Genomic DNA, 25639 nt, shown 5'->3' with positions numbered 1-25639 from the left:
CCAAGCCACGGGGCCGGCCCTCTATTCTTTTGAATAAATAGATTTCAGTGTATTCTTGAGTACTCGTTATAATTGTTTTATATGAAAATATATTATTTAAAGGACTTGGGTCCTAATTAAATTTAGCCGTTATCAAGCAGAAATAGAATTCAATTATTTTACATTTCTTTTATATTATTAAGGTTTTTAAAATATAGAGTACTTACCTTTCTATTTGTTCTTCATTTATCTGTGTGAATTTGAGGTAAAGAAAGCTGATAATGATCTCTTTAGCTTAGCAGTTTTACTCCAACAGCTTCAGAATAATTTTCTTCATTCAACAATAAAAAATTCAAAATATGAAGGTAGTTTGATGCTGTATTATGTAGTATCACAATGTCCTCTCCTTTCCTCAGAGCACTTGGGAAATAGTTTCTGAGGAGAAGGAATATTATTCTCTATACATATCAAGAAAAATTAGTAGAGAGAGTTGATGAAGGCCATTAAGGATATCCAGTGTCAGAACTGTAATTTGAACTTGAAAGCTCTGCCTCAACTTAAGGTGTGGGGGGAGTAGGGCAGAAGATAACAGAATAACAAGAGATATTTAGACATGAGAGTCATTTTTTCTTAATAATGAAACAGTAACATATCAATGGCACAAAATCCTAGTGCTTCCCATTTTGACTGCTCTTACATTTCTCAGTATAATGAGTAGATCATATCAAATAATTAATGGAATAGAACAATAGAATGTCTAAGCAGAAAAGAACTTTAGACAATATAGTCCAATCTCCTTATTTTAGAAGTACAAACACTTAATTTTTTAATGTTTGTATTTATAAAATGCTTTCATTAAAGTGAAGTGATTTACATAGCTAGTAAGTGGTCGAGTCAGACGGAGAAGACAGAGCCCATTATCTTTTGTTTTGATTGAACATATGAAACTCCAGGTGGTTTAGGCGTTATCTTAGCAGTTAAAAGCGTAGCCTCTGGAGTCAGCACATCAGAGTTTACTGCTTACTTACCTGAGTGATTTTTGGTAAGTTACTGATCCTCTCTAAGCTTCAGTTTCCCTTCTGTGAAATGCTCATTTTAAAATTACTACTATCAACACCACCACCATTTTTACCTTAGAAATTACCTATTATTTAATACTAGATTTTAATTTGATAGATTTTCATCTTAGAAAAAACCTATCGGGCCGGCCCCGTGGCTTGGTGGTTAAGTGAGCGCGCTCCACTGCTGGCGACCCGGGTTCGGATCCAGGGCTCGCACCGACGCGCTGCTTCTCCGGCCATGCTGAGGCCCCGTCCCACATACAGCAACTAGAAGGATGTGCAGCTATGACACACAACTATCTACTGGGGCTTTGGGGGGAAAAATAAATAAATAAAATCTTAAAAAAAAAGAAAAATCCTATCACTCAGAACATAGCTTTGGGGTCTTTATTTGTACTATTAAGACACAACTCTTTCCAGTTATTTATTTATAGGTATGAACTTCATTTTTGCTTCAGAGAATAGGTTGGTTTTTTTTTTTTTTTTTTGTGAGGAAGATCAGCCCTGAGCTAACATCCATGCTAATCCTCGTCTGTTTGCTGAGGAAGACCGGCTCTGAGCTAACATCTATTGCCAATCCTCCTCCTTTTTTTTTTTCCCCAAAGCCCCAGTAGATAGTTGTATGTCATAGTTGCACATCCTTCTAGTTTGCTGTATGTGGGACACAGCCTCAGTGTGGCCGGAGAAGTGGTGTGTTGGTGTGCGCCCAGGATCCGAACCCTGGCCGCCAGTAGCGGAGTGCGCGCACTTAACCACTAAGCCACAGGGCTGGCCCAGTAGGTTTGGTTTGAGTAAGTTATTTTTTGAGCTCAAAGTCCTTCAGAAAGTTTGTAGATTTTTGTTTTTAATCATCCAATATTGCAGAGGACATAGGGAAACTGACATTTTCGTATACTACTGGTGAGCATAAATTGGTGTAAAAGGGGAGCCATATCTTTGGCAATATCTTTCAAAATATGTAAAAACTGCAAATGCAAATTCCCTTTGAATCAGCAATTCCATTTTTTCCATGTGCTAAATTAGTATATGAGAATCGTTTGTAATAGCATAAAATAGACATATGTAGTCATGATTTATAATGGCAAAAGATTGGAAACAGCTGAAATATCCATCAATAGATAACTGGTTAAACTAATTAGGATACATCCACAAAATTGAATATTGTGTAATAGTTCAAAACATGAAGAAGCTCTTCGTATACTGAAAGGAAAAGATTTGCAAAGTATATTGAGTAAAAAAAGATGTAAAAGAGTGTGTATGGTATGTATGCTGTGGCTGCCATCTATTAAAAAAAGGAGATTGTATGGGCTGGCCCTGTGGCTTGGTGGTTAAGTGCGCGCGCTGCGATGCTGGTGGCCCGGGTTCGGATCCCGGGTGCGCATCGAGGCACCACTTCTCCGTTCATCCTGAGGCCGAGTCCCGCATACGGCAACTGGAAGGATGTGCAGCTACAACATACAACTATCCACTGGGGCTTTGGGGGGAAAAAATAAAATAAATAAAATCTTAAAAAAAAAAAAGGAGATTGTGTATTAATATTTGCTTGTAGATGTATAAAACCCTCTGGAAGGATATACAAGAAACCAGTAACAGTGATTGTGTGTGAGGAGAGAAACTGGGTAGCTGTGGGACAGGGATGGAAGGGAGATGTGTACTCTTTTATAGATCTTGATTTTTTTTTCTACTATGTGCATATATTACCTATTCGAACAGTTAAAACAGATCCTTGGTTTAGCTTGTTTTAGGCATGAGGTTTTCTTACTGAGGTAAGCAATGGTATTTTTCCTAAACAGTCTTACAATGCTTAGAATATATTACAGAGCCCTTACCATGGTCTGAGAGAGTCCATAGGATCTGACTTCTGACTACCTTTCCTATCTGATTTCCTGGCATTCTTCCCCTTGTTCAGTATGCTGTAGTCACATTAACCTTTTTGTTCCTTGAATGAACCAAACTGTTCCTCATTTCAGGCCTTTGTACTCACTGTTACCTTTTGCCTGGAATACTTCCCCCCAGATTTTTATGTGGCTCATTTCCTTACCTTATGCAGGTTTCTGTTCACATGTCACCAACTTGGTGAGGCCTTTCTTGACCATCTTATCTGAAATAGCACCGCAAACACCCTCTGTCTTCTTACCTTGCTTTATTTTTCTTCATAGCACCAGTAGCTCCCTGGCATTATATTATTCTGTTTATCTTTCTCCCCACTCCCCACCCCTCACCCCAACACTCACTCTCACACCGGAATATGGACTCCATAAAGGCAGGGGCTTTGTTTTTATTTACTGTATCTCCAGTGCCTAGAATAATGTCTAGCACATAATGTATGTTGTTGTTTGTTGGATGAATGAATGAATGAATGACAACTTTAAGGAAAGACTTTTGCTCTTTCGGCCTCAATATTTCACATCTTTTATTAAGGCATTGGCATAGCATGAATTCGAAGAAAATCTTTCATTGCTTAAGTGACTAGCTCCTCTGTGTACATGGCAAGTAGATCAGGAGTGGGGTTATTAAATGGTTACTTCTCTTCATGCTAATCAGACTCTCATAGGATCAGATCAGCCTTACTTCCTGATTACTCAACAATCATTTAATACTCATTTAGGATCTCAAAGGCTGTATGGAAATAGGCCTTTTCTAGTTTAAGATGGACTAGTTACCAACAGCCCACTGTATTGACCTTTCACCTTGTTTCCCTCCAGCATTTCTTATACTGAAGCAGTGGAGATCTTAAAGCAGGCATCCCAGAACTTCACCTTCACCCCAGAGGTAATATTTAAATGTATATAAACGAAAATATGTTTCCCTCTTGTCCTTATTTCATTAAGGATCCTTTAAAATAATTTTACTTCTCTTATTAGCAATGTGCAGTACTTGCTCATCTGTACATTGGCTTTTTTGATGGTTGCTCAACCTTGTTGAAGTATTTAGAATGAAAAATAACTTTGAAGTAGAATCATATCATTTGGAATAGCAGTGACTAAAGGTTATAAAGAAGCTTCCCAAGTTTAGGAAGATGAAAATCCTAAAAAGGAATGATAATCATAGAATATTAGTGTAGAAATCAACTGGTTCAAAGTATATGCTGAATGATGTTAACAGGTGACAGACAAAAGAGGTTATGTGATCAAATAAGTTTAGGCAACACATTAAACAGGTTTCTTTTTCTGTTGAACTTTATAAAGTCTTCTAATTTGTGATCCGCTTTGGAAAACACCTAATTTTTTTTTTTAAGAACTCCTTTATTTTATTGGCAAGGATATAGGTCCAGAGAGGCCACCTGATTTGTCAGTGGGCATGCACATAATGTCAGACACAAGTCTCCTCGTTCCAGTGCTGGTGCTTCTTTCCTCTAATTAAGATAGTGCCAGACAAGTGGGAGTAAGAAGATAATGTTAAGAATGTAATACCTTTGTCTTTAAACTATTGCTTACCCCAATCCCATTCCCAGTTAAGTCAGATCCTCTTATAAGTTATAATAGTACCATGTGCTTGTTATATTTATAATCAATTAATTTCTTTGTATAATTTTTTATTTAATGTTTGTCTTCTACCCTGGAAGCTTCATGAAGTCAGGGAGTCTATTTTTCTTACCACTATATCCAGTACCTAGCATGGTACCTGGGATTTAATAGGCACATTAGTATTTGCTGAATAAATAGATGAATAGTGTTATTAAATATTCATCAAAGAATGTCTGATATATGAGTTGACTCTTTTATTAAAAAAAAATTCACTGAGAGAAGCCATCTAGCCTAAGATAGACTCAATATCAGGAATATTATCTTTCATCATTTAATTTCCTGAGATTTAAGAACAGTAACTGTAGAAGAAGCTCTAGGCAGTATTAATAAAAAGTATGGTTCTGAAGTCAGTTTTTATCCACTGTGGACAGTGTGCTTTGTTTTCCTGCAGATGCTCTTCATCTGCGACATGCTGCTCCCTGAGAGGGGGCAGAAAGCAGAGTGTTGATCTCCGAGTTTCAGCTTGCACCTTTCCAGGCCTGTGGATGTTCTTGTTAACACCTCTCTCTCTAGTCAGTCATCTGTGTAACCTCAGCAGACAGCTCCACACATCATGATCCTCAGGGAGAGGAAGCCCTTGGAACTGATGCAGGTTATTTTCAGGTCCTGCAGTATGTATTTTAACTCTGTCTTCTCCTCTGGTAATTTCTTTTTTCTCATTACAGTGGGGTGTTGATCTACACACTGAACATGAAAAGTACCTGGTGAAGCACTGTGGCAACATACCAGTCTTTGTCATTAATTATCCCTTAGCACTCAAGCCTTTCTACATGAGAGATAATGAAGATGGCCCTCAGCACACAGTAAGAAAAGACACTAATTAAATTAGGGTTAGTCATCTCAGTCTGGGTTTTTTGCTTAATTAAAATTTCATTTATTCTTTGGCATATTTTCTTAAATTATAAGCATCGTTTTTTATATCTCTTAAAATGATAGTTTCTCAAAGGCACCTCTAAAAAAGTGTTCCCAAAGAAGATCCCAATGTTCTGTAAACATAACTTCCTCATTTCTGTCGCAAGGTGTCCTCCTTCGTTTAGCAGATGCAAATGTGGGTATTTTTGTTTTGGTTTGGTTTTTAAATAACTGAGACAAAGTGGCCTAGAGCTCCGTATAGCAATGCCAGGTCTACTGTCAACTTAAATACTGGTTAGGAGACTACTGGGAGTAGGGGGGGCCAGAGGCATATGCTGGGCAAGAGATGATAGCTGTGGCATGATGGGCAGAGGAAGAGCTGGCTTGGCAGAGCAGGAGGCTTAGAGTACTTTGGCTCTCAGACAGAAAGAGTGAGGGGAGGGCTGTGCAGTGACAGAGGAGGTCTGGGCAGAGACAGAGGAGGTCTGGGCAGGTTCTGCTGTCAGTTCTCTCCTGACTCTCTCTTTTCTACCTGCCTGTCCCGTCTCTGTCTCTCTGCTCCCTTTAGCCCTTCTTATCTTCTGTTCTTTTTTCACCCTTAACTTTAGTTGCTTTTTATTCTTCTGGTTTCCTTTTTCCTTTTTTTGTCTCTTCTTCTCTTCTTTACAAAATTAGCAGTAATATAAAATAAGAATATATTTGACTATATATTTATTGAATAGTTATATACTTAATATCATTAATTGTAAAAGTCTATGAGACAAATATATTATGTTTATCTCAAAAAAAGGTCCAGAAACTAAACTTTGCTATCTGGTGCTTTTCACACAGTTTTAGACACATTGTTAACAATTAGTGAGTGAGTGACTTGTTTTGCTAAGGAAATTTCTGGGAAGCTAAAGAGCAGCTTTTACTCTAAATTTTTTGAGTGATAGCAACATGGCATAAAGGAAAGTCCAGTGCTTTAGAATCAGACACTTTTGGGTTCAAGTCCCAGATCTGTGTGTTATAAACTATGTGATTTTAGGTAAACCACCTAATTTCTTTGAGTCTTAGTTTCCCAATCTGTAAAAATGAGATGATAATATTTTCTGGAATTGTGAGGAGTAAATTAGATAATATATGAAATATACATAGCACAGTGTTTAGGGTGGTAGGTAGTCAGTAAGTGTGAAGCCCTCTCCTTTCCTTCTAAATTTTGATAAAATCTTTATTATGATAAAGCACAATAATGTTGAAATACACTCGTGTGTATTGCCACATCATAACATACTATTACATGAGATTCCTCAAAAGGGAGTTCCCTCGTAGACTATGGTTCACAAACATATCTTACCTTTTGAAGTACCAGAAGGCCTTCATCATGACAAGTCTCTCTAGTAATGTGGTCTCACAGCTTGAAACCTGAAGGCATTATAATGAGACTTTAGTGTACTGCTATAATTTAGGCAGTACGATAGCATATAACTTCTCAGAGCTAAATTATTCAAATATAATTTATTTAACCTATATACATGAGACAGATTATAACATTGATTCATTAGCAACCTAGATTTCTTTTCAACCCACTTGTATAAAGTACTTGCTTCTATCCCTACTTTATGTTTTTCAGTGGTGAATGAACAGGCTTTGGGCCAATTAACTAAATTCTGTGCTACTTTTTGTAGGGCTGTAATAACAGGTTGTAGGCAGGGTTGCAAGAATTTCTGTGGTGGGAGTGATTCAATCTAAAAAAATTAAAACGTGTGTTTCACAAGTGCCTTCTCTAGGGAATCAAAGGAGAAGGATAGGGAAATGTTTAACCTACTCTTGTAACGTTTGGCCAGAGGTAATAAATAGTAAAATAGTATATTTTTACAGTTATAATTTCTTTTCTTTTTCTCCCCACCCCCCATCCTCTCCAGAAAAATGAAGGTATACACTAGGTTATAATGAAAAGCACGCTGGATTAAGAAGTTAATAGTGCTAGGTTTGAAATCCAACTTTCTTAACTAGTTAGCTGTCTGACCTTAGGCAAGTCTCTGCGATCTGAGCGTGAGTTTCTCCCTCTATAAAATCAGAAAATTGGGGGGCGGGCCCAGTGGCGCAAGCGGTTAAGTGCGCATGCTCCACTTCCGCGGCCCGGGGTTCACGCGCACTGACGCACCGCTTGTCAAGCCATGCTGTGGTGGCGTCCCATATGAAGTAGAGGAAGATAGGCCTGGATGTTAACTCAGGGCCAATCTTCCTCAGCAAAAAAGAGGAGGATTGGGATCGGATGTTACCTCAGGGCTGATCTTCCTCACACACACACACACACAAATCAGAAAATTGGATTAGATGACGTCCAAGGTCTAAGATTCACTGATTTCACATAGCCTAAGTTTTTCCTCATTTGGATATATAAGAATAACTTGCGAATTGCCAAACACATTTGATAATTTGAAGGGGACAGATCATGGGCCTCAATAAAATGAATCGAAGCGAATATGCAAAATGCCATATGCCCCTGAGTCTGGGTCCCTAAGTAATTCCCCCAAAGGCAGGTAGCAAATATTCAGGTAGGGAAGTGGCTTCACAAAGAATATCCATTCATTCCAGCCATGTGTGATTAGGAAAAATGACTTCCCAATGGTGCCTGATGAGATGCCAGTATCACCAGGTAATGTTGTAGTTTTTAAAATTGTATCAACATTACTTAGCAAATCAGAAAAATTTAAGCATTAGTGAACATTCCGTAAAGTACATATTGTGAAGTCAACTTAGAAAGAAGAATACTCAACCAAGGGTGTCTAATGAATTTCTCTGTGCTAGGGCTAATTAACCAACCTGCATTAAAATAGCTTGAGCCTCAAACCAACAGAAATAGTGATTCAAGGAATTGCCAGTTTTCCCCGTATCTAGGACTAATGATTATCCTGGGAATTTATGTCAAAGTTGAAAATATACATTTCAGTCCATCTAAAGTGCTCCCAGACCAGCTATTTTACTAGCCAAAGTCCATTTTCAGTCATTGCTGCCTGCAGCCCATCTGCATCTTCACTGCCGTATCTGGAAGGCTCTTTCCTAACTGTGCCTCATTGTTTTTAGGGGCAAAGCACTGTCTGTGTCAGCAATTAGAGCAAGAGCTCACAGAGGCTGAAACCACAAACATGTTTCCTATGGTTTGTGGAACATTCTTCTTCTTTTGATAACAGTATGTGATGTTGCTCCAATGTTGGTAGCAGCCTGTGAGAAACTGAATAGGGAAGTGTTCAATTTGTGTTTTTCGTCAGTATTTAAAATTACTGAGATAGGTAGGAAGAGAGGTAGCAGAGACATTAAAGAGACATTAAACTTTTTCCCCTTCTCTTTGAAGTTAGCATAGAAAAAGTAATGTATTCAATGCCTTGTTCCTATCTAGCCTATTTGTTTTTTAATTCAAGGTCTGAGTTTTATTTTCAGTCCATTGATTGGAATCAGAGAGTAAGAGTCAAAAGGGAGTATCATAAATAGAGACCAGGATTTGTTCAGCTTGAATACCAACACAGACTATTTCTAGACAGCTTGCTGCTGCAGCTGTGTGACTTAAGCAAAATCAAAACTCATACACAGTGGAGGAAAATATGGCAGGCAGCATTCTGGCCTAGAAGATGTGCCCAAAGTCAGTGTTTTAAGACTAGGAAGTTAGCAAAGAGTATAGTAAGATTATTCATAGCCTTCGTTGTTATCTGTGTAGGAGAGTGAAAGGACAGCAGAACTAAAGTCCTTCCACTTATTTCAAGTCTCCCAAAGTTGCTTTGGGAGTGGAGATTTTAGCCACAGAAGTGCTCAATTTTGGTCAATTTTGGATTAAGAGGACATTTCACTACGCAACCAGTAAATTCTCACTTTCCCTAATTAAAGGCAGGGTTGCTCAGCCCCCGGCTCTTTAAGCCAGCCTCAGACTCCCATAAACCACAGACCTGCCGGCCCATAAAGGCAAGTCGTAATCACCAGCTAATGTTCTAAGCAATGTGCTTGTTTCCAGCCTATTTGCACTCTTAACCCCCTCCCTGCCCATCAGTTGGCAAACATACACAGGTTTTCTCATTCCTTCTTAAGAAATTTGTATGATTCCCTGCATATTTTGCATTTTGTGCACCCTTATGTCATGCTGTGTGTTATATCTGTGGGCCTTTTACCTCTGCTAAAGGCTTAGAGAAACAGGTAGTTTCTGTAGTAATTAACCCAGTAGTTATCAGGGGGAGACACAGCTAGAAGAATCCCACCTGGAATCTCAACCCTAACTAAAAGGTATGGAAATTGAGGGAATTGTTCTAGTGATCTCTAGGGAATGCAGTATTTTTTTTATATCATATCAGAACAAAGTGCAGCTCTATGAATAGCAAATGTAAATGTCTTTATTTATAGTTGAGGAATACTTTACTATGTTATAGCTTCTCAGAAAGTGTGCAGAATCTCTAGATTGGAGGATATCGTTATAAAAGAAAAGCAGGAATTATAAGAATCTGACATGGTTGAAGGGAAACTAAACTAAAAGTGAAAGAGTGGAGAAGAAGGTTATATGGAGAAAGAGAAGAAAACAAGGCCTTTGTGGGCCTTTCTTTGCAGAGAGAGAAATCGTTCCTTGATAAAGAAGACATAGTGCCCTTTGATCATGGAACATTTATGGAACATTTATGAGGCATTGTAAAGCAGTGCCTTACTTAAAAGATACAGAGGGGAAGCTACTTTATGTCAAGAAAACATACAGGAAATTCACCCATCTGAGAGTGGGAATTTTCAGACCATCTAGACAAAGAAAGGACATAGATGATGTATGTGTTCGTCTGCATGTCACAAAATTAGTAGTGATATGGGACTTTACCTAGATGTCTTCTAAAATTTTTCTTCAACTTTAGACTATTTTGGTAAGTTCTTTCCTACTGGTAAGTTCCTTTCCCAGAGTAGAGAGGAAGAAAATAGAGGAACTACTATTCTGACCTTAATTCTAATTAACAGTGAGGAATTGGTTGGGAGAGTAGAAGTGAAGAGTCTAAGTAGGTGGGGGAAAGTAACACGGTCAACTGTTTTATTGTACGTAAATAGTTGCCGCTCCTCCCTCAGGGAGGATTAGGCTTCCCTGCCCCCTTGACATGAGCTTAGTGACTTGCATGTGACTTGCATTGGCAGAAAAACTGAGCAAACGTGACCTACATACATTACTTCTGGACAGATTCCTTTAGTGCATGGTCATCTTGCTCTTTTTCACCATCTGCCACGAGGTCAGCAATACCTTAGAAAGAGGGTTTTTTATCAGCTTCAAGCCAGGATGTAGCATACATTTAAAAAAGCCAATTCGGCTGTTGTAAAGCAGAGCTTCAAAATCAGGGGTTATTTTGTCCCCCAACCAGGAGACATTTAGCAATAACGGAGGCATTTTTGGTTGTCACAACTAGGGGAGTGCAACTGGCATCTCGTGGGTAGAGGCCAGGTATGCGGCTAAATATTCCCCAGTGCACAGGACAGGCCCTCACAACAAAGAATTATCTGGCCAAAATTGTCACTAATGCTGTGAGTGAGAAACTCTGTTGTAAGCTTCTGGAGTTGTTTATTACTACAGCATAACCTAACCTATCCTGATGAATACAGCAACTACCACATTAATTTTATAGTAGCCAATGTGGAAGTAGTTAGGTGTAACCAGTTAGGTACTTTGATTAGTAGGAAAACAAGTTTGAAAGAAATCCAGAAAAAAAAACAGATATCGTACTATGGCATAAGATTTTGAGGTGACTCAAAAGGTTCAGAAGCTTCCAGTTCCACAACTATTACTGTGCAATTGCAAATATTCCAGATAAACAGAAACCAGACAGAAAGGTCTAAAACCAATATGGTTGCACATTGAATTCTCCAGTGAACTCAAATATTAAAATAAAGGATGTTTATAATCAAAGATAAATATGTCTTGTACTCTCCTCTAAAAATAGCATTAAAAAACTAAGGTCAAAAATTAACATAATTTAGACGTGCAAAAAGTACTAAGATCCCAAAAGAGTTTTTTGCTTATTTTAGTTGTGTTAGCAGCAAGACCGAGCAAGAAATGGATCTCTTGTTTGAAAAAGCAGAGCAGCTCATCAAGGGTTGCCTCTAGATGCTAGCTCAGAGCCTGTCTTCCTCAGCAAAAAGAGGAGGACTGGCATGGATGTTAGCTCAGGGCTGATCTTCCTCACGTAAAAAAAAAAAAGGGGGGGGGTTGCCTCATTCCCTCATCACGGGCCACCAGCCTCAGCTGGACTCCTTACTTCCTGTTCTTCCATGACAGCTGATTCTCCAGCATGTTTTCTTGAGGTAGTTGACCTTGACCTTGTTAGCTCTGGCTCATAAAGCTTTTTTTTTTTTTTTTTTTTAAAGATTTTATTTATTCAGTTTTTCCCCCCAAAGCCCCAGTAGATAGTTGTATGTCATAGGTTCACATCCTTCTAGTTGCTGTACGTGGGACTCGGCCTCACGTTGGACGGAGAAGTGGTGCCTCGGGGCGCGCCCGGGATCCGAACCCGGGCCGCCAGCATCAGAGCGCGCGCACTCAACCACTAAGCCACGGAGCCGGCCCTGGCTCATAAAGCTTTGAATGTACTTGCAGTATCAGAAGCAGTTGGAATCACCCCAACTTCAAAACCTTGAAAATGATAGATTTTGGATATACCTATCCCTTCTTAATAGTCAGAGTTACACAAGGATAGAATGCTCTGTTTCAGGGGTAGTAGTTCCCAGTCTTTAAATATTTTCAAGCAAAGGCCAGAGAGTCACTTGGTTGTCTCTTCTCTTCCAACACTGATTGCCTATAATTCTCAACTTAAAACTCTGGGTTGAAGTTAAGAACAAGTTTTTCATTATGTGTTTCTTATCTCCTGGTATATTTTAGCCATGTCTAAAAGCAATATACTAGGAAATAAAGATGCCAATCCTTCTGTGGCCATAAAAACTCCGTTCAACCTTGTCCTTCCTCTGAGAACAGAAGGATTACTTCTGGGTGCTGGTTGTAGTCTAGCTCTATTAATTGTCTAGCCCATGAGAGTTTCCTCATCACATTATTAAGACTCTCTTTTTCCACCTATCCACAGCTGTCTGTTCCATTACCTACTTTCACGTCTAAGTCACCGAATCCACATTCTAAAATACCTGCCTGTTCATTGTAGGCCCCCCACGTTTATAGAAGAATTACTGAGATGTGGTCATCAAGCAGTGGTAGCGTGACAAAGACCTGTTTGTACACTTACTCTTCACCAACTTATTGAGTGGTAGGAGATTTAGTGAAAGTAGAAACCATTAGTGAATTTCTGTTCTCTCTCACTCTAATTCAGCTGAGTGATGAAAATCATACCTAATGTTTTCTCTTTTAATGATAGCAATGAGGATGAGTTATACAGCATTTGGGGCACATTCTTGAATTACATTCTTTATTAATCTCAATTATTTATAAAGGATAGCTCAGTGAAAAGTTCTGAAATCAAAACAGTGGGATGGCTTGATAGTAAAGTGAAGCAAAGTTTAAGAAAAGAGTTTACGATATAATGTTGACATTTATTTTTTTTTTTTTTTTTTTTTTTTTTTTAAAGATTTTATTTATTCATTCATTTTTTTCCCCCCAAAGCCCCAGCAGATAGTTGTATGTCATAGGTTCACATCCTTCTAGTTGCTGTACGTGGGACTCGGCCTCGCGCTGGACGGAGAAGTGGTGCCTTGGGGCGCGCCCGGGATCCGAACCCAGGCCGCCAGCATCAGAGCGCGCGCACTTAACCGCTAAGCCACAGAGCCGGCCCTAATGTTGACATTTAAAGATTAAAATATGTTTTATAGATTCCTAATTTTCATTTGTTGCATTAAATCTTTCTTAGTTTTGTGCCTTCAAATTCTTGGTCTTCAATGTCTACCTGCCCCCTAAAAAAGAATTACCAAGTCACAAAATAATACAGATAGCAAATAAAGAGTCTCAAAAATTAAATATTACTAGTAATTGAAGAAATACAAATTAAAATATCAAGCTACCATTTTCCCCTGTTAAAAGTTTTTTTTTGCTGTTTTCTTATTATGAAAGTATAAAACATCTTTATTGTAGAAAAAAGTTCCACTTGCTTGAGAAGCTGACAATTTTTGGAATCCCCTGAAAATGTAATGTTGTGCATGTATGATTTTTTTCCTGTTTAGGTTGCTGCTGTTGATCTTCTTGTTCCTGGAGCTGGAGAGCTCTTTGGAGGAAGCCTCAGAGAGGAACGGTACCATTTCTTAGAGCAGCGACTGGCCAGGTATTGGTCAGAACTCAGGGAAACAAAATTCAGAAATTGGGGATGGGGCACTCAAAGGCAGTCATGGCAAAGTAACAGAGAACAGCACGTGGGCCTCAGCACCTGACAGACCTGGCTCTCATTCTGTGTGACCTTTCTGAGCTTCCCTTTCTTAAGAACTGGAACTGTTACATGAAACAAGGTCGCAATGATATTTGCCCACTATTTGTATGTATCTCTCCCTATGGAAGTCGCTTTTTAAAAAGTTAATGAGGGGCCGGCCCCATGGCTTAGTGGTTAAGTGCACGTGATCCACTACTGGCAGCCCAGGTTCGGATCCCTGGCTCGCACCGACACACCGCTTGTCCGGCCATGCTGAGGCAGCAACCCACATACAAGAACTAGCAAGATGTGCAACTATGACATACAGCTATCACTGGGGCTTTGGGGAGAAAAAGGGAAAAAAAAGGAGGATTAGTGATAGATGTTAGCTCAGGGCCGGTCTTCCTCAGTAAAAAGAGGAGAATTGGCATGGATGTTAGCTCAGGGCTGATCTTCCTCACAAAAAAAAGAAGTTAATGATAGAAGAAGGAAGGAGATTTCCCCCTTAAAGCTTGTCCTTCATTTTTCTCTTCTCTGTGTTTTTTTTTATTTACTCTGAATTATGATTGGCAGACTCCTCAGGGACATGAAAGACAGGGGAAAGACAGGGTCTCTGAACCAGGGAAAAGATAAAGATGGAGAAAGAAAGATACTAAAATATCCACTAAGCTAGCACTTGGAATAAGCAGTTTTCCCTTCCTCAGGTTTTCTACTATGTAAGGGTCTTTATTTAGCTGTTTGAATAACTTATTTTAACTTGCTGTTTGAGACCTGGGAAATGAATCCATAAACACACAGAAAATGTTTTGGAGATGAGAAGTAGGGAATCGTGTTTCTAATTGAACTACCACTCCTATATATGCATGGTCTGCCAACAAACCACAATGACTTCCTAAACTAACTAAGGTTATAAACCTCTATTTTCCATGGTTTCCACTTTTGCTGTGCCAGACTTTTAAAAAAAAGGCTTTCCCATGTCGAAGGCTTAATCCTTCTCTCCAGATGATACTGGGTTTCATAGTAACCTGGAAAAGCCATAATTGTTTGAAAATATCCTGTTAAATTAGCCATGTGTAAGGCATTCTTTTCCTAATGGAGAAATACTTAAAAAGTTGATGCTTTTCCAAGATCCCAACCTATAAATCTGTTGGGTAACTTGGTTTTGTAATCCCAATCATTTGAACTGCTCTATTTGGTTAGGGTCCAAAAGAAAGAGGACGAATATGTTCTGGAAGAACTCTTTTTTATCAGACTACTAACTCCTTCTTATTACTATACCATTAGAAAGTCCTTGGAAAATTGTGGAATTTAAGTGAAGATCAAACTCCTTAGGTGGAAAGAATTTGGATATTTCCTGGGTTTTTTAAAAAGCACAATAAAAATCACACATGGCAAGAAACCTCATCTGTTGAAAGATTAATTGGTCTGTTTTCTTTGCTTGCTTCCTTCCTTCAGGAAACCTTTACTCATAACATTAAATGTTTACCTAATATCTGATAATATCCAAATTTATCTTTTCTAATAAAATGGATATGTGGGTTTCCCTGTCTTGGAGTTCTGTCTGTGACTTCTGTCCCTGTTTTCTATATTTATATATTTGAATTTTTCATAGTCCTGATCACTTTAGATCCAGTCTGGTCCCAAACTCTTTTTTTAAAGGGCTGAAATTAATTTTAATGAATACTAAGAACTTAACCTTTTATTAACATTTCTCAAATTGGCAAAAACCAGTTTGCAACCATGTTATGAAGGCAGCCTCAGAATCTATATTATTGTTTTAATGTTGTTGGATGAAAGGCGTGTCTGTGTGTCCCTTGTGTGTGCCTCCCAACAACCTTACATAGTAGTGATAGTGCTTTTCTTGTGTCACAGGACAATAAGCTCATCGCAAATGAACCGTACTTCCTTCGTATGGCATTTATTGTCTATTCCACTTACTTGATAATACCTTGGATTGTTGGTTAATTTACCTTTCTTAGCATTTAGTAAAGGTTCAGCTCCTCAGCTACATTGCATATTATTTGAGAGCACAGGTTTTGGTGTATACTTCTTTAAAAGGGCGCTTTGCACACAGCCCAGAAGAAATGTTTGGTGATTAGTATATTTATCATATTGCCATTCTCTTAAAGAATTTTATTATTTTCCTTTTACAGATTAGGACTGACAGAAGCCTACCAATGGTAAGAATGTGGCCCCTGATGATTCTTATTCTAGCTGTTGGTCTTAGTGTTACGTAGTTTTTACTTGAATTGCCCTAGGCACTATGGAAGAGAGTTAAGAACAATGAACGGGTTCTCACAAGATTACTTACTCCCTTTGAATCCTTGAAAAATAGTAATAATAATGGCTACCATTTATTTCTTACTTATTTTGTGCCAGATAACTGTGTTAAAAGTTTGATGTAGGGGCTGGCCTGGTGGCGTAGCGGTTAAGTTTGCGCGTTCCACTTCAGCGGCCCAGGTTTCTGAAGTTTGGATCCTGGGTGCGGACCTACTTACCACTCATCAAGCCATGCTGAGGCGGCTTCCCATTCAGAAAAGCTACAACTCTACAACTGTGATACACAACTACATACTGGGGTTTGGGGAGAAAAAAGAAAAATGAAGATTGGCAACAGATGTTAGCACAGGGCCAATCTCCCTCAAAAAAAAAGTTTGATGTATATTATCTCATATAATCATCATAACACCCTGTGAGTTAGGGACTGTTCTTATCTCCTTTTTATTACCCTTCTAGACCTGAGGCCTATGGTTGTTAACTAACTTAACAAAGAGCACACAGTTAGAAGCATAGAGCTGGGACTTTGTTCCTAACCATTGTGCTTCAGTTTCTCTATGTGTGAAATTAGGGGCTTGAGCTAAGTGATCCCTCAGGTCTCCACCAGCTGTGGAAATTTAAGCTGCTTAGGGACGATCACCTGCCTGCATTCATACATTTACTTCTCCAAAGGTGTTCTGGTTTTCTTTCTGCAGACCCTTTCTGCCAGTTCTTTCCAATATATACAAATCATTTATTTATATTTCTGTAATAGCACTCCTTTGCGATCTTGGTGTAATATCAACAATATTATTAATTCTTTGTTGTCCTTAGGAGAAGAACGGGTCAAATTACACTTTTGGTAATGAAAGAGCTAGATTTCAGAGATGCAAAAAGAAAAACAAATTCTAATTATTGGTTAAATAAGTTTAGGCCTTTTCTGGTCTCTCTTAATTATTTCAATACTACTCTTTTCCCTGCTGAAGTTTTCAAAGTCTTAAGATCTCCGAATATGAATATTTATTATTTGAATCTGCTTCCTCTTATATGGTAACTATAGTATTTTAAAAGTAGAAGGAATTTTAGAAATCCTCAAGTCTGTGATCTCTGCTAGTGTTCCACTACGCTGTGAGTAGCTACCCCAGGTGTCTAAGAATTTACTCACTTCCTATTTCTAGATGGCATATGCAAATAAAATCTGTAACTAGTTCCACAAATTTTGTACCATCTCTTCTATAATTTGGCGGCCCTAGAATCAATTTAACAACAATCCAACAAAACATATTCATTAGAAAACTTTGTCTTAGGAGTGGATTTTAGCTCTCAGAGCAAAGGCAAAGAAGATGCTGCAGACTGAATTTCTCTGCTGAATGCAGTTTCCAGACATTTATGCCAGTGTTTTGACATCGATGTATGAGAACTTTAGAGCCAGCTAAAGCTATTGCTGGACCAGCTCAGATCCTGCAGGTGTTTGTGGCAGGTGGTTTGATATGCCCTTTATCTCATTTTCTCACTAAATCAAAGTACACCCTGCCCCCATGCCTTGTAAACTTCAAGTTAGTTCAGCTGCCGAACATGTCAATTACTCAAGGCTGTGCTCCTTCCATTATTCCTCATAGTCCTTACTAGTCTGAAGTTTTATACTAGATACTCCTGTTTATTGATCGCTTGCTTGGTTGTAACTCACCTAGTTGCAATTCATCTTCTCTAGAAAGATAAGTACTTAATCTTAACTGCCTAAAATACCAATACTTGTAACCATTATTATTAATAGTGGGGAAATAGATGATAGTCTTTATCCTTGAGGAGCCAAATGACTACCAGCTATGGCGCTTAAGTTTTATTCTGGAACTGATTTTACAAATCATTCAAGAAGCTATAAACTGGTTTTAACCAATATTATATAACTCAAGAATTCCCCCACCAAGTGATGTCATAAAAATCTTTATAAAGTCTTCCTCCTCCTCTTCCTTTCCTAAAATAACTTTATCCCAGGCTGGTGTATTAGAATCTGAGTTTGAATCATGGCTGTAACCATTTTCTAGCAATGTGATCTTAAGTGGGAATAGAATGTGTATGAATGGGCTTCAGAGGCTGTCTAGCTTTCCAGAAAAATGACTCTGGACGTCTTCCACGAGGCTTGAAGCAGAGAACTAGAAGTTTCTCCACACTCCAGCACTGAAGAGTATATTGTTGTGCCTTCAAACAATAAATCTTCATATAGGAGGCATCTACTCTAGAGCAGGCACTGGAGATAAAGGGTTAGATAAGACACAGTTCCTGCCGTTGATGTAGCTTATAGTCCCCCTTACAGTAGGGGATGTCTTTTTATAATGTATCAGGCAAAACTCTTCAGTTTCTGTGTATTGAACAATATGTGGGTGAAAAAAAGAGCATTATCATTAACATACTAACAAATAGAAGAATGTATTTTCAAGAAAATTAGTAAAGTTATTAGAAAATTTTCTCTAGCCTCATAAAGCAAGTTTTCTGTATACAAGTACGTAAATAACTTAAAAGAAAAAGGATCAAATGAGCAGAGCCCATGAATGCATGGCAGGATTTGCTACTCTTTGGGTAACCTTGAACAGATTAATTTCTCTGTGTCCTTCTTCTGTCTGTGGAGGGAAAAGACTGGTCTACCACAATGATATGGACAGTAACAAATGATTGCAAAATGCTTTTGAAACATAAAAAGCTATCATAACATCTGATCCCATACAGCATTTATAGATGATGGTTCTCTGTTTTTCAAAATCAGGTATCTGGACCTCCGTCGATTTGGATCTGTGCCACATGGAGGTTTTGGGATGGGATTTGAACGCTATCTGCAGTGCATCTTGGGAATTGACAATATCAAAGATGTTATCCCTTTTCCAAGATTTACTCATTCATGTCTTTTATAGCTGGAAGACTGGTTAAGGAAGATCCCTCCGTGCCAGAGGTATTGCACATGAGCGTGCATACAGGAGAATGCATGTTTGAATTTCAGAAATGCACAAGTTTTTATGTGTAATTGTCATGCCGTAAGATATAACAATTGAAAAATAGAAGTGATCATGATTTTCTTAGAAAGTTGAGAGCATTTCATAGAAAGATGAATTCCCTCAAGAAGAGGTACTGATAGCAGGTAGAATCTCAAATCTATTATGTCAATTAAGAAGAAATGAAGAAATTGAACTAGATGGTCTCCAAGTGCCTTTTAAACTTGAAGACACAGTGAGACAGGGTATTTTACTTTGTCTTTAATTATTAGATCCTTTCCTGTGTGACCCTGAGAAACAACTAGTAGCTAAAAATAAAATGTTATTGGATCTTTTCTCCTCTGCCATTTAACCTATGATAAATGCCCATCTTATTCTCAGTTCTTTACTAAACATTACAGAAGTAAATATTCCTTTTGGGGGCCTTAATTGAGTTAATAAAGTTGCTATTCTGAATTGAAATCTTCTTTCATTAGACTGGGTGAAAAAAATCACATTTAATAACTGTTGATCTTTAATTCTAAAAGCTAACAAGATGTATTAATTATTTAAACTAATCACTGTTGTGTTATAATTAATGTTAGATGTTTATAACTTCTATAATAATAAATAGATTTTTGATACAAAAATCAGAGAAAAAGTCATATTTTTAAATTCCATTTTGCCTTTTCCCAGTGAAATTTGGAAGAAAGATATTTTCGGTCCAAGATGAGGATACAAATATTGCTAAACCTAAAGGATGGGTAATTCTGGAGTCAAAAAGTAACATTGTCTAGTAGAGTGAGAAGATTGGGAGTTTGAGACCTGACAGTTCTAGCACTTTACATGTATGATTTTGGACAAGCCACTTACTCTGTATGTGCTCATACATCATTTTTCTCAGAGTTGACATAGTAATTACATGAATGTGTCTGTGTGTGTTTAAAACTGAAATGCTACACAAATTTTTTTTAATTCTTTACTGTTAGTCTTCATTGAGTTACATATTATGTGGACTTATAGCAAATTATATACTCAGTAGAATTTGTATGTATCAAATACCTGTAAACAGGCATGCCTGCCTGAATAATCAATTTCTAAGTCTCATTAGATTACTTATCTTAGATTATTTCCTAAGGGGATTCTTTATGCACTTTATTTTAACCTAATGCAAAATCAAACAGCTGAAAAGAACTGCAGGACCTTAGAGTTAGAAGTCATGGAAGTCACTGAGAGGTTGTCAAGTTCGAACTTCCGCCTAATGCAGAGAGATCTTATATACCTGGGCAGCCTCTTCTTGGCCAAAAGCTCAGTGTCGGGCCGGCCCCGTGGCTTAGCAGTTAAGTGCTCGCGCTCCGCTACTGGCGGCTCGGGTTTGGATCCCAGGCACGCACCGACACACCGCTTCTCCAGCCATGCTGAGGCCGCGTCCCACATACAGCAACTAGAAGAATGTGCAGCTATGACATACAACTATCTACTGGGGCTTTGGGGGAAAAATAAATTTAAAAAAATTATTAAAAAGCTCAGTGTCCCATAAATTAGCTCATTCCGTTTCTGAATCTCTCTGATTGGTAGCTTTTGCTGAACTAAAATCTACTTCCCTGGAACTTTAATCCTTTGGGCTTAGATACCAAGTTTAGGACAGGATAAAAGGGATAATTAGGGCTTCCACAAGACTTGCCTCAACCACGGGTTAGAGAGATAAATTCAGTTGTTTATTCAACAAATATTATTTAAGCTTATTCTATAGGCCAAGAACTGTACTAGGTGCTAGATAAACAGTAGTGAACAAAACAGAAGTGACCCCTGCCTTCATGGAATTTACAGTCTGTTAGAGAAGATGGGTAATCAATGAGTAAACAAATGCATTATTTCAAAATATGACCTGTGCTATAAAATTTTATAAAAACAGGCCAAGTATGGTAAGCTTGCTAGAGAAGTCATCTCTGAAAAGGTGATATTTAACTTTAGACCTGGAACATAAAACACAGGAACCATTTTGAAATATTTGCAACACCAGTCAATATTGATTTGGCGTTCAAGTTTTGATACTGTATTAATTTTGTGGAGCAAGAATCACAAACATTCACAGGCCCCAAAAACCTGGAGGCACTAATAGTTTCCAAGGCTATCAAGAATCATGCCTGCAATGATTTTTGAGGAAACAGAATTGTAATGTTAACATGATGACCAGGAATCAAATAACAGTGATAGAAAAAATACTGAACTAGAGAAACCCCATGTTCTCTAGTTGGTCCCAGTGCCACCAATTTATCTGTAGAGCATTAGGAAAGGAAGATCATCTTTGTGCCCTCCAGTTATTTCATCTGTACAACTATCATTTTGAAGTAGATGAACTCAAAGGATCCTTCTCTCTTAATCTTCTATGAATCTGTGCTGGACATATTCACTAATAATAATTGATTTAGAGTCTAACCTTCCGACTTTATTTTAATACATACTAGGTCTCCAAAAATGTATAGTGACGTCAGATCACTGAAAGTTTAACAATAGACTTGTGTGTTCGTTATGTGTATATGTGAGGTGGGAGAAGGTTCTTCTCAACGAGTCAAACATACGTTCTTCCTTACCTTTTTGGTAGTCTTCTCAGCAATATACTTCCAAACCTTCATACGTATTTGTTCATTCTTTTCCTTCACAATTGATCACACAATAAGTATCTGGTTAAAGCTAAACACTTGCCACTTATATTAAGCCTAATAATTTCCATCTTTGGCTCAGTACTTCTATTTTACCAATAATTGAACAAAAACAAACACCAGTGTCAGATAAAGATGATGAAAATGCCAAAACTAGACTGTTGCTTGCAGGCAGCATCAACAGGAAAAAACTGTAAATTTAATGTCCACTTGTCAGCTGATATATGAATATCCAAATTCTACATACAAGCAGCATTGTATAGTTCTATGTATAATGAATAAAAATATAGATTTAATAGTTGAGGACCTTCTATACTTATAATAATATTCTTATAGAGCTTAATTTGTGAGTTAAAATGTGATTTGAGGGTATTAATTTTTACTTGAGTAACCAGTTTCCAATGAGGGAAAAAATCAAATTCTGTTTTCCCAAGATTTCCAAACATCACCTCAAAATAGTAACTCCAGCCACCCAAGTAAGAGTGTATTCTAAAACTTAGAAATGTTTTTTCCGTCATTAATTCCCATTCTCATTTCAAATTTTGAAGTAGGTGGAGAAAAATAGTTACTTTCCATCTGGCTGTCCTCTTGCCTGGGGAAGTTGTACTGCCATTTTTTTTTCAGTCTGACAAGAACTTAATTGTGTGAGTGATCCATTCCAGATCTAGACATAACTCTCCCACCCTCTGACCCAGCCCAGAGTCTCTTTAACTGTCACAGAACAGCAAAGGAACTGTTTGACCTTTTGTTACTCTTAGACAGGATCTGCCAGAAGCATCTTGCTACAATGTTATACATTCATAGTCTCTATAAATTGAATCTAGACATTCAAGCATGACTGAACAGGCACTGAAGATGCAATTGGTGAGCTGGATTAACTCTATCCTTCTTTAAATCTCTTGCTTCGGATAATTATAGATGAAAGATGCTTATTTGGATTGGATTGCTGTTTGTTCACATATTTATTTTAGTAAGTGGTGAGGCAAGAACATAAAAATGCAGAGTTGAAAGACAGATTGGCCTGGATTAAACTGATAAGAAATGCGTGGGGCTTTTTGGCTTCTGATCAATATTTGTATTCAGTCTGCAATCTGAAGTACGTATAATAAAAAGAAAACAGGTGGGAGTAATATCTGACTGTAGTTTCTTCCCAGTTGGTATTCCAAATTAAAAGATAGAAAAAGCCTTAAGAAAAGGAAAGCAACCTTAATCACCTTACACCAAAGTCATTCAGTAAGACTTCCATAAGACGGATCTTATTAGATCATCGTCAACACCCCTCCAGAAACCTAGACATCTACCATTGCCAGGAGCCCTAGATTACCCCTCTGATCAGCCAAGGCTCCAGTTAGCTCTTGTGAAGTTTGGTTTGAAGTCCAGTGAATTTACAGCTATTATTAGCACAGTGTGTAGTAGTTTCTGAGGGACCTTTGTAAAGAACTCAGTTTAAATGGTTCTTAAACTGTGATTCAGGCAGCTAATCATTGAACTCACATAGCTCATGAGTCTTCAATAACTTGCTGCTATGTCTTTACTGTTCATAATTGTTATTAATAATTTAGTCATCATTTTGGCCATTGCTTTACAATTTACAAAATTTTTTAAAGTATCCTCTATATATTGTGGACCTGGTTCCTTTGTAGCCTATGGTGCCTCAAATTCATTTGGTTTAATGAAAGATTCATTTATTTGTTATGAAGGCTGGTTATTAGGAATTCCTAATATTGAAGGAGAGTAAGACTACAAATAAAGATCACTGCTCTCAGCCTCCAGAGAAACTGAAAGCACAGAATTTTTTATAGTAATCAATGAATCTTGTATCTTAAGCCCCAGAATTTACGGGACATGTTGCAAAACAAACACTTTGGCCTCTTATTTCCTTGTTCTGCACAGGGAGAAGAGACTTAAGAATGTGAAAGAAAATGATGATTGACCTCAACTATATTCTAGTGAAGAGAATCATTGAAAAGGGAATAAAGGGTTCTGGACCCAGCAGTGTACTTAAGCTCACTATGCCTCAATTTTTTTTTATGGATTTACACTCATATTTGTTCTTAGCTTCCTTTTAGGATCATTCTAGAATATACATAGGAAGAGAGATATAAGAACTTTGCTTAGAATTATTAATATCTTCAAAGTGATCGACCTTTGATATTTCAACATGATACTCTGAGAATAGAAATTTGGTGGGCCCATCTATGTAGCAAAGGTTTTTTCATGTTAAAAATACACATGTGCACAGATAGAACTGTGTTTTGCAGAACCTTCTCTGCACACTGGCTTAACAAGAACTGCTGGTTTGCTGTTTTCCTTGGATCCTAGATTTGAAACATCTCTTAGAGATCATATCCCTTCCCCTGTCTATGAGGTATAAACTACTCTCCTGTGTATTTTCCCCAGTTCCTAGTAATTTACCCAATGTCCTTTCGGTGAATAGGAACTTTCTACCTTAAAAGAGAACTTTTTTTTTTATCTTTGGAGACCTCTGATTGTGACCTGATAGTAACAAAACCTGCATGCAAATGTAATCAGTTAGAAACACAGCAGCGGCCGGCCCCGTGGCTTAGCGGTTAAGTGCGTGCGCTTCGCTGCCGGCGGCCCGGGTTCGGATCCCGGGTGCGCACCGAGGCGCCGCTCCTCCGGCCATGCTGGGGCCGCGTCCCACGTGCAGCGGCCGGAAGAATGTGCAGCTATGACATACAACTATCTACTGGGGCTTTGGGGGAAAAATAAATAAATAAAATCTTTAAAAAAAAAAAAAAAACACAGCAGCACTTTTTCTTCTCCCCAGCCTTTTCTTCTCCAGAACAGAATCTCGATAGCTGCTCAGCTGGACAGTCTGTCCTTCCCTGAAGGGCTGCACCCGGCCACGTTATTCATCAGGCAGTGTATCCTTAAAATGGGCCTTTCCCTCGGTAGAGGAATGCTTCCCTCCGCTGTCCACCCAGCTGCTGCTAGTATCTTGTGATACCAGTCTTGATGTTAGAGGAGCTTTAAATTAGAAGTTAAATTTAAATTAAATTAAATTAGAAGAGCTCCAGTGCCTCCTTCCTATTTGTCTTACAGCCTGTAGTAGTTGTTCCACTTGTGTGTATAAGAGTGCTGAAGAATCTTAATTACAGTTTCAGAATGTTCAGGGCAATCCCAACCCCCTTCATTTAGGGATTGCAGAAATGGACCTGGGTCATATACTGATTTGTTGTTGAAGAACAGTTAAGTTCTTTCACTGAAGATTTCCACTAATATACACATTTTCTTTGCAATGCCTTGAAAGGCAGGAACTGATTCCTGTACAGTTAGGATATGGCTGGTCAATGATCTCTGTAAATGTAATTTCCATCTTTCATATTTTGCATTACAGGTTTTTGCATCAGGAAACTGTTAGGTCAGGTTCCTGCCAGAAAATGTGCTTGATGGTTGGTGTCTTGGAAAGAGTATTTTAGACGTAGAGGGAGAAGACTCAGTTTTAAGTCTGACACTCTGCTTATGAGCTGTGGAACCTTGAGCAAGTTATTTTATCTCCGAGTTTGTATATGCATCTGCAAAACGGGGATAATACTTATCTTACAGAGTGTTGTGAGAAACAACAAAGACTGTGTGAGAGGGGTTCATAAACTGAAAAGCACTGCACAAACATAAGGTCTCCTCAGGGAAACCTTTTCAAAACTCAAAAAAACCCTGTATGAATTAAGATATTCATTGCATTTTGAATGAAGTATTTTACAGCCATTAAAAATTATGAGAGAAAATGTACTGAAAAAATTTTAAATTGTAGTTTGCAATTACAACAGTGTAAAAGCCATGTACCTGGACTAGAAGCATACGGGAAAAAATGAAATCAGCTATTTCAGAACAGTGGAATTGAGTTACTTTTTCTTTAAAAATCTCTTTAGTGTATTCAGTTGAGTTTAATAAACTTACTGAGCCTTCACTGTGCAAGATCCAGTGCTAGACTCTGTGGCTAGAGATAAATAGGACATGCTCCCTCGTGTCACTGACTCCCGTTTTGTA

The 25639-nt window shown here is 38.1% G+C and overlaps 1 protein-coding gene across 4 annotated transcripts in view; it reads left to right on the top strand.

Annotated features, from left to right (window-relative positions):
- NARS2 (asparaginyl-tRNA synthetase 2, mitochondrial) overlaps positions 1 to 25639 on the top strand; it is a 170473-nt gene that overhangs the window by 86480 nt on the left and 58354 nt on the right. For 2 of the 4 annotated variants that reach the window (XM_004434042.2, XM_087433514.1), the window contains 5 exons: positions 3746 to 3812; positions 5233 to 5370; positions 13568 to 13665; positions 15900 to 15926; positions 18764 to 19442. In XM_004434042.2, the coding sequence (XP_004434099.1) occupies positions 3746 to 3812; positions 5233 to 5370; positions 13568 to 13665; positions 15900 to 15926; positions 18764 to 18908 (475 nt within the window). In that variant the 3' untranslated portion in view covers positions 18909 to 19442. Of the gene's footprint in view, positions 1 to 3745; positions 3813 to 5232; positions 5371 to 13567; positions 13666 to 15899; positions 15927 to 18763; positions 19443 to 25639 lie in introns of those variants that run through there. The other 2 variants (XM_087433513.1, XM_087433515.1) reach the window with 2 other exon arrangements.

Source organism: Ceratotherium simum, chromosome 7, assembly GCF_057802395.1.
Source record: "Ceratotherium simum simum isolate JZ-2026a chromosome 7, ASM5780239v1, whole genome shotgun sequence".
NCBI classification, from domain to species: Eukaryota; Metazoa; Chordata; class Mammalia; order Perissodactyla; family Rhinocerotidae; genus Ceratotherium; species Ceratotherium simum.
Note: the sequence above shows the minus strand (reverse complement) of the source record. Positions and strands in the feature narration are given on the sequence as shown.